The 19,181-nt window shown below is 43.8% G+C and overlaps 1 protein-coding gene and 1 long non-coding RNA gene across 3 annotated transcripts in view; one reads left to right on the top strand and one right to left on the bottom strand.

The window, feature by feature from the left end:
- The window catches only part of LOC145455468 (uncharacterized), a 175,944-nt gene that overhangs the window by 44,834 nt on the left and 111,929 nt on the right, over positions 1-19,181 (bottom strand). The gene's annotated exons all lie outside the window — the stretch shown is intronic.
- Positions 1-19,181, top strand: part of LOC145455462 (uncharacterized) — a 126,391-nt gene that overhangs the window by 75,098 nt on the left and 32,112 nt on the right. The window contains exon 2 of one of the 2 annotated variants that reach the window (XM_080333443.1): positions 4,459-17,256. In XM_080333443.1, the coding sequence (XP_080189569.1) occupies positions 16,265-17,248 (984 nt within the window). In that variant the 5' untranslated portion in view covers positions 4,459-16,264 and the 3' untranslated portion in view covers positions 17,249-17,256. Of the gene's footprint in view, positions 1-3,914; positions 17,257-19,181 lie in introns of those variants that run through there. The other variant, XM_080333442.1, reaches the window with a different exon arrangement.

The raw sequence follows: 19,181 nt of genomic DNA, 5'->3' as shown, positions 1-19,181 counted from the left end.
TGCCATACGATAAACTCGATACCAAAGAGATGCGACTATAGTAACTACTCACGGCACATCAGTAAAGGAAGTTGATTGTTAGGCCGCCGATGTCACAAACTACTGTTGTGATCATTTATGGATCAGATACGGTAAGACGAGTTTGAATAAAATGCATTGATCACAAATCAAACACCATCCCAACTTAACGCCTCCCGACAGTTTCGTCATGACGAGAAATCGCTTACAAAGCCGTGCTCACTGCTCATGGCGAGGAGGCGTGACGACGCGATTGGAGATGGCAAGAATGATGCCTCTTGAAACCATCCCTGGTATATTATACTCCCTGGCCAGTGTAATGTGACCTGTAGTTGCACTTCCTTTTGACCATTTTAAACTCCGCATTTTTGTTACTATTCGGTGGAAGAAAACAGAAAGTTAAATGGAAGTTAAATACCTAGCCGGCCAAAGGCTCGTCACCAATGTTCCCTATAATTTTTCACGAGCTTGCGCAAATACGCCAACTCACTGCGCAGGCCCTTGGACAGCAGTGCACAACCAGCCCCCAGATAGTGATAAACCGAACTTCTGGGGGGACTTCGCCCGCCAGACTCCCCTCAGGCTACGCGCTTTTCACCGCTACTAATCATCTATGTCTGGTCTTCGTTTAGTGGACGTTCCGACTAAACGCGCCAAGCGCCGAAAATCTTCGATAATTCATGATCAAAATGGCCAATATCATCGGGAATTGCGTATATTGCTATCAATTTTAATCCTGTCTATGCTCACGTAATCACATTGACAGGAAAAGCTGATCTAGTGAGATGTGTTGGAAAAGGTAGGACCCCTAAACATAACTGAAACTAAATATAACTAACTCCTATCTGATATGCCAAAGGATATTGAAAAATGGACACAAGTAACTTGGATTCCACTGCGACGATATGGTGACATATTATGGATTACTATACAAGACAGACATACATGCATGTGAACGCACTTGAAACCAAAACATGTGATCGATATAGGCCTATCGCGGTAAAATACTGATGTGACGTCTTAAAACCGGCAATGCACTCATCACTATCAAGACATACAGTCAGATATAATGATACGAATATTCAAGTCTGATTGAAGCAAAAACAAGATCAGCGTATGACCTTATCGACAGGAGATGCTCGTTCAAACGAATCAAATAAAATCACAAATTTGTGCTGCTTAGAAGCTGATCTAATGCAACGCCGTATAGTACGTTTGCAAAGAGATGGATATTTTCAACAATATTGGTGCTTGTACTTGCATATTCTGCATAATGTCCGATATCACCATACATGATCAGATTCGCCCGATGGAAGTGATGACTTCGAAAATTCGCGGTATGTAATTGTGCAGTAAGTCGTATACTATATTCATGCCCCGCGAAGACGACTATTGATTAGTTTCCCGCAGTTAATTTCGAGCTAGCCCATTGTTATTTACAACTTTGTTAAGCCATGTTATTTCACCATCTCCACTAAGGATTGCGCTATTGATATGATGTCAGACAGTATCGCTGGATTGAATGTTATGAAGCTTGCGTTGTACACAACAAAATGATCGGTCTATATCTACGTTACAGGGAACGGGTGCGAGTGCTAGATTAAGCCCATGTAATACCTGTACGGCCAGGGCCGGATCAAACTGGTACTGCACCGGGTCCAGGCTGGCTTATATCATAAAAATGGACCACTGATGAGGCAACGGTCAATCTCACCGACCCCAAATTAAAATGAGAAAAAACGGCGTCATTATCGATAAAGTACGAGTCGTGGTTTGATTATCACGCTTAGATCGGGTGCGTATCTATGCGACAAAGGTCTTGCGAAACTAACCCGTTCCACGCTGGGACACATGAAGACATAAATTTTGTCCGACATACAGCTAGGGAAAGTCCGGTGCCAACAAGATCGGTGACGATAAAACCACTGCCAAAATGACCGCCGCAGGTTGACTAAAACCTTCGACATTGCTATGTCCAATCGTCGGAATGCTCGGGGTGGGATTGGCTGCCGCGCGAATCCTGCGTTTGTTCAAGTAGTTTGAATTCTAGTAGAATAGCGGAGCGGACTGTTTCGGGCTAGGCGGCTTCACGGGTCGAATTTCAAACCATCGGGATGTGCAATTCTGGGGAAATAGGATCGTGACAGTAACGAGTTTGCACCATATGGTCACTGTACGATGAAGCTTGCATGGGCCCGCTACCGCTTCCTGTCTGAGAGTTTCGGGAAACGGTCGTCCTGAGGTAACTGGGATATAATCCCGCACGGCCGAAATGATTTTATAATGGACTGTATTGTATCGGTTTACTCCTTCGGGGCGAATCAAAGGGGGTGTGCCCCTTGCTCCAGTAACCAGAAATGTCAACTGTAGGACGATACTCTTCGCTATGATAACTAGGATGTTCCGTAAATCTGGGCCAAATGCAAGTAATCTGATCTTAGCATTGCGACATTGCCTCTGACGCGAACCTTGCGCGCCGTTAGTGGAGAGCGCGAATAATCTCGAATGACATGATTTACGAATAGCGCTCGGTTTAGTTATACCCTGAGAATAGTGTAAACGTGAAGGAAGACCCAGCTGTGGATGGAAGATCCATGAAATGGTTGGGCCTCGGTGTGGCGTTAAAAGAGACCAATTGTTAGGACATATACTTTAAATTTGTGTACCATGGTCCGGTTTGTGAAGAGCCCGGTTGCACCTTGTATGTGGATGCCGCATAGTGAAGCAACAGCGCCTGCTGGCGGCCTAAAAAAATGGGTGTTGTTTTGATAAAAAAGGGAGCTAAATGTGAATCCCAAAGTCGGCAGTTCAGCCGATTATGGGTCGACGGAGCTGGATTCGTGAAGGGTGTGCCTCTGACACCTAAAAAGTGCTGGGATCTCGGAGTGTTTCCCTGAGCGGGGAAGAGGTGATTGCAGCGAGCGAGGTCTGCAAAGTATTGTGTTGACGCGATTCAAAATGGCGACTGGATTTTCAATTGAAAGAAGGAGGGTCGAAGCTGCGGACCATCAGGTTGCGCGCGAGTCATGGCTCGTGGTCATTGATAAAGCCGAAGGCGGACTAAATCGGGCACGCCGACAGGATGTTTGATAGCTTTGTGGCGAAGGAACAATTGGTCAATTGCCGCCAGCTGGAACACGAATAATTACTCATAAAAGGAATAGAAAGAAGTGACTCGCCACGAGCAGTGCCCGAAATTAGTTTCCGGCTGTTATGGAGAGGAAGCTTTGGCTTATTTTTTGAATCAGAAACCCATATAATCGGCCGCACAACACGGCCGAATTCAGTCCGATTTTGGACTCCAACGCGACGCAGATGAGTTGAAGCTTAGGAACATCGCAGCTACGCGCGAAAACGACGCGGGCATTCTCGCACCGAGGTTTACGTCAAGGATCAGAAGCGCCGGGTTGAGTACTTTAGAAATATTTCGTGTCGAATGTAGCAGTGCTAACGCAGTTGCAGTCATAGAGGGTTGGAGCCTTGATCCGCTGTCTACGCGCTTGAAGTAGTGCGCATTAAATCGCCTTGTCCTTGCACCACACTAAGTATGCTCCCGATTGTAAAACTTCGGCCTTCTTTGGTTACCATTTCGATTGCTCTTAATCGTGTTGGTCCTTTCAATTTGAATCTGAGCCCCTGTGCTCACAGATGTGAGCGGCTTATGGAAAAGGTTTCGGGGACAGCCCGCGAGCCGCATGCACCCATGCCTGGGTTTCGGACGGGCCGCGGCGGAATTTGGACAAAATATTTAAAGGCCACGTACCTTTTTAAATAAAAAAGGTTGAAGTTCGCTCTAAAGCTGCTGTGGAAATCACGGCAAGTTTCGCCATAATATAACTCTCAATATTACAAATTACGGTTGGCATAAGGCGATCCTGATGGAATGTCTGTTTTTTTTTCATGTCAAACGTAAGTAGTATATAGTTTGGGCGATTTGCCCGCATGCACCCTATTTACTTAAACAAACAAAGATTATCAATATAATAAGTAATTAAAGAATTAGCTCATTCTCAATTTTGCAGCAATACTCGAGGGGAATTCCCTTCTGGCTGTGCGGCAATCAAAAAGGGGGAATAATTACCAATAGAGAGAAAACGAACAAAGAATCTGGATTGACCTTTGTACTCAGACATGAGACTGGAGTCATTCTACTTGTACTTTTCCACTCGCCTCCTGATTATAATACATTGTAATTTTACTGTATTTTTCCACGATCCATAGCTGACCTCGGTCGTACACTACGGTGATAATAGTTGCCTGTCCTGACCCGTTGTTCCGTGGTCCAATTTCATGACCTGGGGGCAATAGCCCGTCAAACTGGTTGACTTATCGTTCCGCGGTTGATTCAATTTCGTGTACGGGGGGGTCATAGGAATAATTGCCGGTCGTGACGTCAGTATAGTTTTCTTCTGATCCATGAGATCCTGGTGCGTGTTTTAGGTGTCCATACGTTCGGCTGTGTAAGGTGACGCTTGTGGTCTGTCTCATACTGTCGTACTTGAACCCGCTTGCTTTGTTGTCCACCCAGACAGTAACGAGAAATGATCTGTTATTATTATAAATGTGTGTGTCATTTCGAGTCATACCGAGAATCAGAATGAATGTCCTAGTAGAAATTTGTATTAGGCGACCCGACATAGATTAGCCTAAATAAAGTAACATTATGAATATAATAAGTAATTAAACAAATAGCTGATTCTCAATTTTGCTCGCATCAACGTGCTAACCCCCGGTATTACGTACCTAGTATTCGGTGTAAGCAACAAATGTGGCTGCTCCATACCTATACCGCGTTCTAGCGTCTTAGGACAGACAGTCCCAACCAAACAATGTATTTATGATGGGTTCTTTTACTGCTTCACGTCTGGTCAAGCGTAATCATGCCGGTGTCTGTAAATGATATATAATTTATACAATTTACCGCGGCATATTATTTTTGTATGCTGTACACGATGTACAACTTGAATCGATCAGTTGTCGAACTAATGCTTTACCGGTATGTACGATCGATCACGAGCTCACCACGCACTTGTCGTTCGAGAGCGACTCATTTCGCTATTTTACTGCTTCACGTCTGGTCAAGCGTAATCATGCCGGTGTCTGTAAATGATGTGTAATTTACCGCGGTATATTATTTTTGTATGCTGTACATGATGTACAACTTGAATCGATCAGTTGTCGAACTAATGCTTTACCGGTATGTACGATCGATCACGAGCTCACCACGCACTTGTCGTTCGAGAGCGACTCATTTCGCTATAGACAATCAGTTGTGTTCGCGTATACCGTAACATATCCTCAACACTTGTTATGCCAACACCTCCAAGCATATTTACAATATCATGCTAAGGAACTATTGCTTCGGCAGCCACGCACTGTCGTTCGAATTCGACTAATTTCGCCGCAGACAATCAGTTGTGCTATCGTGTGTGCCGTAACATATCCTCAACACATGTTATGTCAACACCACCGAGCATATTGGTAGCATCATACTACGGATATATTGAACCGGCGAAGTGTTACCGTCAGAGAATTGCTGCGCCACACCTTCGAGCCTCGCTTTCCCGCTCGGTAACTGCGAGTACGATGTCAGATTCAAGTGACGAATCGGGGTAGCTCGCTTCTTCGGGGTGGACAGACCTTATTTGGCTGAAACGCGCTCGGTGGTGCAATAATGGGAATGAATTGTGACAGATCATACCTGATACGATCTATAGCCTGAGGTGAGGTGTAAAGTAGAGGGGGAGATTTCGAAATCGGAATCCACTGCGACTATAGGATTGCAAAATCAAAGTCCAAAAAATCCGACTGGCCCGTAATGTCCTGGTATTTCCATGTATTAGGCTGGTAAATGTAACATAAATCCAACTCTCAAAGACACTTGGCCGCATCCAGTCCGGGTTTAACCAAAACTGATGAAATCTGCGCCGGGTCCGGAAACGAATCGTGACCACCCCCGTCCAGACATAATAGTTCTGCTGTAATGTCGTTGTACATTAATTTGCGTACAGCGAGACTTTGTATCGACTCATTGACGAAATTCTGTTTGTATCGCGTTTGGTTTAGAATCCCAATTCTATATAGTGCGGCCCGCGAATGGATTCAAATGTTGAATGCGGCCCGCGAGCTCAAAAGTTTGCCCACCCCTGATGTATATTGTACCACTTGAATCGATCTGTTGGCGAACTAATGCTTTGCCCGTCTGTAACATACACATATCGATCACGAGCTCACCACGCACTTGCCGTTCGAGAGCGACTGATTTCGCTATAGACAATCAGTTCAGTGTTGCCAATTTAGCGATTTTCGCGCTAGATCTAGCGATTTTTCATCCGGTTTAGCGCTAAAAAATATGGATCTAGCGACCAGCGATAAATCTAGCGATTTTTGAAAAGGTATTTAGCGATTATTTAGCGCTTTTTACCGAAAATAACTAATAAAGATCGGTTCTGGCCGACGACTATGGCGACTCATCTGCCACCAGAGTGCGGACTCCAATGATATGTAATGAAATTAATGATGGATTACTAACGTACGGATAGATACGCAACTCCTGGCAGTTACGCATGGGCAAACAGTGTCTCTTCTTGCTGTGTAATCTAAAAGTAGCATAATTGACAGTGCTACATCTGGCGACCTGAGCGCTGCAATTTAATATGATTGGCCTTGATCGAAAGCTAGTGTCGCAGTGATTTCGAAGATACAAAATAAAATCTCGTCAGGACAATGGAACCATGCACCCCGAAACAGCCCTCGAAGTCTGAAAACCAGCATTGCTTCAATAATGGCACCGCCGCAACACAATGGACATAACAATGACCAATTTCGTCCAGCGATTGTTCTGATCAATGCCGATTTTCAGACTCTTGGGGCTACTTTGAGGTCGTTGCATTGTCTTTACAAGAATTTAATTCGTATTGTCGGAATCAGTGTGACACTGGTGTTTAAGACCAGATTCATTAAATTTCTTACTCCGGGTTGGTCCTCTACTTTTAGTGGCTGGCAAACCCGGTTCAAGTCGTGTTGTATCGGGTCAAGTCGCATGTTGCGTACAAGTGTGTCAAGTCGCATGTCGTGTTCAAGTACTCCAACTCAGTTTCGAGAAGTCAAGCGCATTTCCACGGTACATCGCATGACTATTCACGGACGCATGGAGCAAGGCACGCTTATAGAGTGAGCGGTTATGCCTGCAAACCTGGTCAGTGGTCACGTATAGCGATCATTGCGCAAAGCGATCCGCTCTACCGAGACGCACTGCACGTTTTGTTCCGCTTAGAGATGAATATTACGTATTATGAACTAGAAATATGATAAGTGACTTTGGCCCACAGGCGAGTAAAATACAGCTGAGAAGAGTGTATTGATATTATGGTTCAATTTAACACCTTTAGCAATTAATGTAGATCTAGCGCTATTTTTTAGCGCTTTTTTCTCAATATTTAGCAACATCTAGCGATTTTTGACACCAGTTTTAGCGATTTTCTTCCATCCGGAGTTGGCAACACTGAATCAGTTGTGTTCGCGTGTACCGTAACGTATCCTCAACACTTGTTATGCCAACACCAATATCATACTAAGGAACTATTGCTTCGGCAGCCACGCACTGTCGTTCGAATTCGACTAATTTCGCTGCTGACAATCAGTTGTGCTCACGTGTGCTGTAAAATATCCTCAACAAATGTTATGTCATATTTGCAGCATCATACTATGGACGTATTGACTCGGCGGAGTGTTACCGTGAGAGAAATGCTGTTTGACCCCCTCGTCCTAGCCTTGGATTTACCGTTTCGAAAAATTCCACCAGAAGAAGCTGTGATCGAGTGTCACAATCAATGTCAGCCACGCTCCATCAATCTGTTGTTTTGACCAGTACGTATACGCCGGAGATGAGCATTGATTAGGATTTAGAAAAAACGTATTTGTGAAATTTTTCTGGATTAGGTTGAATTAAGTTTTGAGATTGATTTACTATATCGTACGGGGCAACTACTACCGAGACCCGTCGTGACGAAATCGGATTAATCAGTCATGGAACGACAAGTTAGGGCTAACCGCTTATATTCCTAGTTTATTCTTGAAAGCTCTATAGATTACTGGTTAGCTGTATGTTGTGGGCGATTGACAACAGTTAGTTGTCGCTATTTACACTTTGTGTTATACATTCCTCGTTACCACAGCGAACTAGGAGGTCAATCACGACGACGGGCAACTACTCCCAATTGGCGGAATACTGTTTGATTCATCTGTATAATCAGGTTTAGCACCGCAAGAAGTATATTAGTAGTTTATGATTGAATGAAATCTATCCATCAAACAACTATATAGATCTCGTTCGTATTACTATGAAAGCTAATCGATCACGTCCACACAATATTATTACGTAGCATTCATTTGGTGGGGTTGTTGTTGTTAGTATTGTAACATGGTGATCGGTTACTATGACCTTTACACCAGTTCTAAAAGGGTAAGGAATTGGTTAGTGTTACAGCTGTCTGACGGTGGGGTATTCGACAAAATTACTATGTTTTACTACGGAAGCTATGATCACACGGACGGGCTCTCATCACTTATCGTACGAATGCTTGTGATTTCGGTGTGATGCACACGAATCAGCTGTGATCAGTCGAGTGTGACACGATCGAAGTCACTATTTACTGTTTGAAATAACTCGTATATTCCGTTCAAGAAATGTCCCTCATTTGTCCAAATATCCTCCTTTTTGTCAAATTGTCTTCCTTTTTTTATCTTAAAATATCCAAAAAGACTACGAATGGCACTAAATGATGACCTAGTTTACGAGAGATGGGTATTTCGGGAGTCAGGGGACAAAATGAGCTTTTTTAGTCAACACCATGAAATTTGATGTATAAACATACAAATCATTCGTCCGCTATAGTAACTTTTTGCAGCTCGTGAAAAGTGTCCTCCTTTCGGGGCTTATGTTAACCCTATATTTTACCAGCTTTTAGTCTCGGATTTGAACATCGAAGTTTGCACATAATTTCACATTACATTCCCTATGACAAGCATAGGCTATTACGGTTATGGGACCTGTGCTCTCAAACATGTATTGATGAATAGCGAAAGCGACCACAAGCTATCATTACATGAAAAAAAAACGAGCTCACTAGCCCGTCCATGTTGGGATGTACACACCAATGGCCATGTCCATGATCTGAAGTTTGCACATAATTTCACATTGCATTCCCATGACTTAGCACAGACTATTACGTGGGTATGGGGGCTGTGCTTTTCAAGCATGTATCGATGAATACCGAAAGCGACTCAAGCTACCATTACACGAAAAATCGAGCACACTCGTTCCTCCCTGTCGGGGTATACCCACCTTCGTACAGACAAATGTTTCCATGTTGCAGCGAGAATAGCGGGGAGGGTGGTAGATCATTATCACAATAAGTACCTTGGGATGAGTGTGAAATCGACATCGTCCGTTAAGCGACTGAAGCAAGTCGCCACTACAATCACTCTCTGCGTAGTGCGTAAACGCAACGTACAAAGCGCTGCTGGGTATACGAAACTACGGATTCTAGCCAAAGCGAGGTTATCGAGATAGCTGTAGCGATTCACAGCACATGCTAAATCTCCTTGAAATGGGAGTACAAAATATATCGCTTTGAAATACTCAAGTAGAAGTAGTTGTTAAAGAGTAATTCGCACCGTAAAATTGCAACTGTTTTGGAGTGCTAATGTCACACAATTGCTATATTGATCACTCGCTTATGTGTAGAAAGCAGAAATCGACCCCTGGGTTGTACGATCTCGTGGCCTTGACAAACGTTCTATGGTTCAAAAGTCACTGTCATGTTGGGCTTTGGTTGCTGTTGTACTCTTGTTAGCGTCGATATTCATTGGTACGTGTTTTCATGGTCTAAAATGTTGGTTATTATAGAGTGTTTTCGTAAAAGGTTGGGAGCCACTGATTTAGGCCTTGATGGGTTCTACCAAATACACGTGTAACACATCCTATTCCTGGGCCGTAACCGATCCTTTACCACACCTTCTATACGATAAACGTCCTTTTTATCCAGAGGTAAGCCGACGACATACGGGAAATGCAGGCGCTGACGTGCTATTTTGTTATTCTCTCCGCGTAGCATGAAAGAAGGTATTGAGGTACCCTCCCAAGGTCACTGCGAGCGTAAGTTAAGTCAATCTCTGTGTATGTAGTGTTAATGTCGCACCGTCGCAATAATGATCACTTATGTGTAGAAAGCAGAAATTGGCGACTCGATTACTTGTACGAGCTTGTAGCTTTGGTAAGCTTGCTGAAGCGGAAAGCCACTCAAGTTGGACATTAAATTGATTGGTGTTCGTTCTCTTGTTAGCGTTGATAGTCGTTGGTACGGTTGCCTTTGTACCTAGATATTCCATGGTTTTGTCAGCATTTTAGAGCATTCTTGTTTAGTGTTTTTGAGGACAATTTACCTCGCTGACGTAAGATGAAACGCACTAACTCAAAAATAGCTTCAGAAATATACCCACTTGTCGCATTGAGTAATAACAAGGACAAAGCCAAATTGGATTTATTATTGGTACTGCAAGCAGGCGACTCGAACCAGGCTTGGACAACTGGATAATTCTAGTCGTCTAATCTCACGGAATTAGAGCGAAATGCCAGTAATATAATTCTAATCTAGTTTGGAAAAAGCTGCGTAGCTCTAATTCTAATTTTAACATAATTTGAAAAAGCTGGGTAGCTCTAATTCTAATTTTAACATAATTTGGAAAAGCTGTGTAGCTCTAAATCTCATCTAATTCGAAAAAGCTGAAAATTTTCTAGTTGTCTGGGTCTGACTCGAAATGAAAATATATTTACCTATATCTGAACGTCACAAGCGCTACTATTCCGGCAAGGTCAATACACTCAATACCATTCTGATCAGGACGTCAATGCCCCTGTGGAGACGCTGTAAATGGTCACGGAGCAGCGAGCCAGTTCGTTGGCTACTGTGTCCCTTTTGTGTTGTCATTTATATCGGGGCTTTGTGTCGATTTTACGTCCTAGCGCTGAAGCGCCAGTATAGTTGCCGGCTACCTAATCGCAAACAACAATGTCAACGGATTTCAAATTGCTACAGCGATACCTTTGGTGCTAGACCTTGGAGAAGATCGACTAATATTCCAAAAGTTTAGGGCTACTATTGTGATTAAAATACATCGATACCTTGGTTACTAACTAGGCTTAATAAAGAAGTATAATGTAACCGGAATTACTAGGCCTATAACATTAGGAATACTTCAGGCCAGTACTGCTAATATAAAGACCTTAGAAAAGTAACCCATGGTTGAACTTATCCACACATTCGTTTTTCGAAACTGATGTGTCGATGATGGAAAATGACACTAGCCTAAAACCCGCTTTGTCCGCGTATTCACTTTACGAAGTGAATGCACCTGACGAACGCCATTTTGTCGCATTGCAATCTTTACGTGTACGAACTATGAAAGTTTACTGTATTGGCAAAAATCAATCTGCAAAAGGGTATTTTCATGTGAGGGTTTACTATGACGTATTATTGCAACGTGACGACTATCTTTCTTATATTGTTCAAGTACTGCATTTACCTAATCTTTGACATCTACCATCATATTGCTTTAAGATGACGCTAACATGTCTTAGATATAGGTATAAGTTATGAACATTTAATATGAGAATAGTTGGTTGTTACTGCAGTAATTTAATAGCGAGTACTACAACTGTAGTAGGGTTAGTTCGGATATCAATAATTTTCACTATCCGGATAACGGATATATCCGGATATTTTGGAATTTATCTAACCGGTTAACCGGATAATAACTGCTAAGTGAGACAATCGATTTCATTAGGTCTGCATGTAAAACGGATCGCAAAATCATTACACAGTGTTATTGTAGAGTACCTACCTACGCGCGCAGTATGAGCGAATACGAGAAAAACCACGCAAATTTAATGTTCACTGCTTCTGCAATGCCCTCTTTATAAAGCACAGATGCATCAATTGTGGGATCCTGTAGCCGGGACCGGAATTTTGTAACAAAGAGTCCACGTTCATTGAATGCTTTTTCAGCTTCCACATAAGTGGGCTGAATAGAAAGCAGCGCTTCATAGAGAGTCAAAAGGTTGGCAGGTCGTCCGCCGGAAACTTCAACGGCTTTGCATCCTTTTGACCATCCTTATGTTTAGGTTTAGAGTACTAGAAGGACGACTAGCTGATACTGGAATTGATGCCGACATCATACCTCGCTCTAATTCACGTGATCAGGCACGCAGCCAGCCGAAAATGTAGGGGGACTGAAATAAAATCAGGGGGTTTCGATTTTTTTTTCGAATTAATCATCAGCGGAAATCAATTACGCTTGCACGCACGCACATTTTTGCGAACATTCGATGTCATTCAGTTTCGCGGTGTCACTCTCAGAATCACTAATTAGAATACACTTAACGGCATATCGTCAACAAGCCATCGAGAGATAGGAGCCAATGCGTGCTGGGTCCGAGATGGTTAGGCCAGCGATTATATCGTTCGTAGGCCTATTGCAGATGCGATTGTGCAGGTCAACGATAATATCGTGAGCACCAAGCCAATGAAGATGCGATTGTGCAGGCCAGCGATGGAATAGTGTGTACACTGCACATGGCCTATTGCAGATGCGATTCTTCAATCCAGTGGAACTATCGGCTTGTTGAAGACGCGATAAATCAGGCCAGAGACGATAGCCGAGCGCGAGGCAATCAATGACCTACTAATTTAACGATCTTCTCAGCAGGAGATCGCGTCACATTATATTGTGCAATGTGTACAGACGCATCTCGCTAATTGGCAACACGCTTCTCGTTAATCGGCCGTGCCAACACTGAATACGACTTATTGAAGCTTACTAAAACGTGTAAAATGCGTTAGCAACGATTCTTTTTTATCCGGTTAACCGGCAGAAAAATATCCGGATATCAGATAGTGAAAATACCTGCGGTTAACCGGTTAACCGGTTAACCGTTATCCGGATAATCCAACCCTAAACTGTAGGTATTAATAAGGCGTCATAACTGACCCCGCCCCTATACTAGTGTCAGGACCCTTCACCCCAACGGGACAAAAGTTTGAAAATTTGATGTGTAATGGACCATAGGACAATAGAAACATGGGTATTTAAAGACCTCTTGGGGTAAGGCATTGGAGCATATGTGAGTTCGAAATTCGCGATAAGCCTAGTCTATTGCCTATGAAGCACGATATATACGAATGAATAAAAAAAGCTTAAGCACACCAATACTGGAAAGTAAGGAATATAGCATGATTACAATTGGGATATTGGTACACATATGACTATTATAAGTGAGATGGTATCATTTTGTGCTTATCTGGGACTGTGTCGTATGCATGTTAAGTGTTAGCTATACCATCAGTTTGCTTCACCAAAAATGGCGCCACCATTTTTTCATGTATGCGAGCTTTTACAGTGAGCCGAAGTATGACTGATATATGTATGCATATCTATGCCATGTATGATGTCCACATGAATTGTACACTCAGTTGTAGTATCCAATTATTGCATATAAAGACGACATCGGTGCGTCCGCTAGTTTCGGCGAACTTGTGACTCTATGCCAAGTAAATCCGCCAGTCTGAAACAGAGCCCCAAACGAAGCATCCAGTAGCAGACTATATCCAGAAAACCGGACATTGACGGAGGCATTGCGAAAGGGTTTGACGTCTTTTGAGATTGAAGGGTGATGTTCCGATGTCCCTCTGAAAAATCTTGACATGCTATTGATTGGATCGGCTGCTTGCTGCAGTTGCAAAGTATACAAAAATAAAGCAGTGCGATGAAATGGAAGCGACTGCTAACCGAAATTGCAATGTATACATAAATGAAGAAGCTCGATTAAATTTGCTGGAATCGCTCCTTAAAGCCGATGAGCTAAAGATGGAAAGAGCCAAGAACATAGAGGTACTGCATTCGGAATATCGTTACGACAAACCCTCAACAAACCCCGCGTGCTGTTGGACTTGGAATGCCCGATCCCCGAATCGACAGCACGCAAGTAGGCTACTTGATGATCCTAAGTAGTAACGACTCAAACAAGGGGTCGGTTCCTGGACTAATTGCGGTTTGATATCTGCATCTGGAAAATTGGGGAACTCTTATAAACAAGGTGGTCGGCAAATTGGTCAACTTGAACTCTGTGTGGTATTGTTTTTTTGTGGCATCGATTGGCATATTTCTTGTATATTATATGCGTGTATATTGTCGGCAGGAAATACCGTCACATTTATGGTGTAAACACACCTTGGAGTATTGAACTGTTATTAATCGTGCATGAATATGAATAGGTTAAATCTTGACTCGTGTTGTGATTGACGTATGTTCCGTGTGCCAACTTAACCGAGTTTTGCATAGATACTTCATTGCTGTCTGCATGATAATTATTGGAGTATGTTGGTTGAATTAAGCCAAGGGGCTTGTCTATTGTATGAATAGTTTGAGCCGCTGGACCTTCCAAGGTCACTGCTTCGTTCGATCAATCTACAACCAATGCTTCAATCAACGTCGACAAGACCGGGTTGTATAAGGGGTGTGGAAAAATGTGGAAAAGCCAGGAGATGGGGTTGAGCTCTGTGAAGTAAATCGAACCAAGTGTGGTATACTTGCATGGCAAGCGCCATGAAGCTACACTATAATCAAATGGAGGCACCAACTTAAGGTCTTCTGGGGCTCAGCGTCATTTCTTGGCAATTTCAGTGGACGGGGGGAGAGTCTAAAGACGAACACATCGATTACCTCCTTACTATCTGCGAACGCCAATCTATGAAAAGAAAATATCGTCGAAGGATCACAACTGGGGTTTTCTGCGCCGACACGGGAAGCGTCCTCAAATTGAAAAACGTCGTAGAAACCTAATACCCGCCAAGCTGGAAGGATCGGCAACCTGAATTTGAATCTCCGCCTAATGCAAACGAAGAGTTGTCTTTAGTAATGCTTCATGACGAGATCTCGTGTGATCAACGGGACGGAACCAAAGTCGGAAGCAGTCTTCGCGACACTGTAACCGATGATGGGTTGATGGAAGCTGCAAATCAAATAAGCGTCGAGCCGGCACGTTGTCTGTGTTGCCGCAGGCCGTTGCCGCTGGCGCAAGTGTCGAGATGGTAATCACCACTGGCGCGAAATGTATCGAGTCAGGAATCCCTGCTGGCACCAATCCTAAATACGCCGATCTTACGACCGCAACTGTCTTACCTTCTTTCCCAAAAGGTCAAAAAATATGGGAAATCCCTAGTGTTGGGTCAGGTAGCCCCTGCTGGCACTAGTCGAGAAAGTGTCGGGTCAGTTAGCACTGCTGGCACTAACTAAAGATGTGTCGAGTCAGGAATCCCTGCTGGCACCATTAATGAAGACGTCGAGCGCGGAATCCCGGCTGGCGTAAATAAGGACCTGCACGAGGAAACTGGTCCTAAATGCTCTCGTGGATGCACTTGTCCGAATAACTGTAATGATTCGGCACATAGATGCATGACGACAGCCACAGTCATGAGTACTACCCCAAAAGGTTCAAACAAAGCAGCTATTGCCGGTCAACCGGATACACGCCCGGTCATGTCCGGCGAGGAGTCTGGGGATTTTAAGATGCACGTCTCCCCAGAAACGGGCCCCCGGCGGCGACTGAATCCGCCGGCGTGACGGTAGGCGTGGGCACACGCCGAGATCAGAGGTCAGATTGAATAGGTTGGGAATCCCCGCTGACAACGAAGAACCTCGCCCTCTCTCCACCAACACCAAAACCCCGTTCATCACGAGATTCGCATTGGGCCAATAACTGGCCCAATTACTATGTAGCCTAACCTTACAACAAGACACCAGTCCCAGCGTGAAGACGGAACTCGAAAGTCTCTGTGCACAATCGGTAGCACTGGCGAAACTGTCATACAAACCTCCTGACTTTTGACTGGCCTAGAAAATATCGCCATTCCTGAAGGAGTCTTGACAGCCGTTTATGATCCATTTGCTTTCGAACTTGAAAGCCTGCGGGGCCAACTCAGCGCCCCCCAATCCATGAAATACCAATGCGACATCGGACGTAAGGACCCATCGACTAAGCCTTTCGTTTCTGGCCCTTATAACCTGACGCGGGAGGGTCAGGCGAAGGCACTAAAGGAAGCAATAGATATAATACCTGATTTTGGTATTATTGAACAAGGTTTTGCCGAATGAAAATTGGCTATTTTTGTTGTTCCTGAGAAAATGAATGAAAGACCACAAGACAAGGCGAGTCGCACTCGATAGTAGCAAGACGTGCGTCAGAGGTAAACCCCCATCCCAAGAAGTGTACATGATCGCTTACTACAGTCCGACGTGGGTAACTCCAGCGGCGAAAGACTATGATCCAAGCACTACAGCGCTGAAACATCTGCCACCCCTAACAATACAATGGCGGATGAAAGCGAGGCTGGTGCAAGTAAGACGATCGAAATCGATGACTAACAAAAAGGGGGAGTATAAAACTGTCAAACCAACTGATGCGACTTATGGGAAGCAACAGTTGCAAACTCTTCGCGCGCGAAACAAAACCTACGGAATGACGAAAATCATTGGTGAAACACCTACAACGACGCGAGTGCATCCGGTTACCACTGCGAAGGCTCTGCAGAACTCCACGGAAGACGGCAGGACCGACATCGGAACGGACTACCAAAACCCGGACCACAACCGTAAGGTAAGTACCGAAACAACTGTTTTGTATTCAACAGGAGACGACAAAGACGACTCGTCCCCGAGGAGTGTCGAACTAATGAATACTACCTTGGAGTCAACGATGGCTGGCGCATCACCTCTGCCTGGGCAGAAAAACCAAAGGTTGGGAACACCCGAACCTGGATATTCCCGACTATCAAGAACCCCCGTGGGGAAGACAACCGCAGATTTCGTAGACTACAACTATACTCGATGGCTGCACGAACTGGTGATGATGGAAGGTGGATATAAGGTAAGAGGATTATCCTTGGTCGATAGGCTGATTATGGAAGGTGCGAGACTGATACCTATCGTGGAACCAGTGGTTGTAATAATGGTGGTAACAGGGTTGGTTGCTCTGTTGATTGTGTTATGGGTAGGTTGTATAAGGTGTCGTCGACGTAGAACCTTGAATCTTCTGAGGAACACGAGGAGACGTAACGGAACAAGTCAATGGATGGCGATAAGAGTAATACGGAACACGACGGAGAATGACTAAATCCGAAGGTAAGAATTGGTGTTTAAGATTTAGATGTAAATACGGGATTTTCATAGTTTGTTATAGGGAAGTAATGAAGTGTAACGTTATAATTTTGGTAAATCGTTAAGAAACATTGTGATAGGTATAAGGCGTACAAACATAAAATGGTGGTGCATCGTTTGAAATAGGTATCTAGTGAAGTATTTTACGTATTGGGCGTAGACGGAAAAAACTGAAACCTCGTAACTAGAAATATGCCGAGTCACGAAACATAAAGTTTACTAACATTCATTTGATCTCATATGGAACAAGTGATTTGAAATAAAGTGTAATATGACGTGTAAGCGTGAAAATTTGTTGAGTAATGAAATATAAATTCGAGAGAGCATAAAAAAGAAAAAGTTTAACGTATACAAATACTTAGTCATGAAAGTGATCACCATGGACGGGTAATGTTGGTGTATTGTTCATGAGTTCCCAATCCTCAATTAAGATTTCAAGGAGTTCGATAACCCCGGTACCCCTAATTTACCAACACATATATTCGTTAGGGTTGAGTAGGTGACGAGATAGCATCGTTGTTCAACTGTGTGGCCTGAGAAATATCGATAATGAATTCATGCGGTCCGCGACCTCTATGAAATTTGAAAAGTGGCCCGCGACCCGTTTTGAGTTGGCGACCCCTGGTATAAGCAGTGTTTTCGTCTTACAAAAGCCTGCAAGTGTGCCGTGCTACAAGTTGACGGTTACAGAATGAAAAATAAGAAATATCAGCCTGTTGTAATTGACCATTGTAGTCGACAAACACCATGATTACCACAAACGACATTAGGGTTGAGTACATCGCAAATGCCGATAATGCAAGTCTTCTCGTTTCGACGAAATTACGTGTAAGCTCCACTCTAGCACGCTGCGCATGTACATATATGTTAACATGCACTATGCAGTCACTAAAATTTGACGTAAGCAAGTAGTGGGAAATCTCGGCAGATTAGGGCCGCGGGCCACATTATCATGTAAAACGGAAAACTGTCCGCGGGCCGGACAAAATCCCTTCGCGGGCCGGATCCGGCCCGCGGGCCGTATGTTGCCCACCCCTGGTTTGACCAAACATTCCAATTTGAACCCCCGTACATGACAACGGGTGGCGTTGTTCACGTGCGGAAATAAATGCTCGATCACTTTCATTTTGAAATCAATGGGTGAAGGGCGAAATGAGTCATAAATCATGATATATTCGTCATCACTGCTGACTGTCAACAAGATAAAGTGTTTCCCCGAAAGTACAGGGTATAACAAAACAAACGAGTTTTTGGTTTGGTTAACATATTTTGGGTATAGCGAACGAAGCGATTCCCTTTTATACGTTTTATTTGCCAGTATTTCTGCCGTCAAATCCAGATTGGCGCAGGAAATTTGTTTTTTGGAGTTTGTCTTGGAAGCAAAGGGGAATTTTCGATATATCGGTATACCATTGTGTTGTGTCTGTCAATCAGCCATTGTCATCGGAAGTGGTTTTTTGCCTGCTGGGTCCGGGTCTGTTACACGTAAAATCAGATGATGGTCTTGTGGAGAGTATATCGGACCAACAAATGTCGTTTGTGTCACATTTAACGGCTACAGTATTCATGTCTTCAATATTTTCCGCCTGATGCCAGATTTTATTGGCAAGTGTAAGGCAACACCCTTCGAATGTTTATGCTGGTAACAGCCCAGGAAAAAGTGCGTCTTTCAGATACGCAGGTATTGTGTCCGCGCATGCAACCAGCATGCTATTAGTCGATTCCTGTTCTCGAGATTCCTGCAACGCAACGACTGATGACACTGCATTTTTGTATTTCAGCCGAGATTTGTTGATTTCGCCATGATAATACGAAGTAGTGATTTTTCCGGTTTTCTTCTTTTTAAATTTGGATTCAATGAGTTCCGTTCCAGTTCCAGTGTTTTCAGA

The sequence above is a fragment of the Botryllus schlosseri genome, chromosome 14 (genome assembly GCF_051294905.1).
Source record: "Botryllus schlosseri isolate E-star chromosome 14, Bs_hap1, whole genome shotgun sequence".
NCBI lineage: Eukaryota > Metazoa > Chordata > Ascidiacea > Stolidobranchia > Styelidae > Botryllus > Botryllus schlosseri.
Note: the sequence above shows the minus strand (reverse complement) of the source record. Positions and strands in the feature narration are given on the sequence as shown.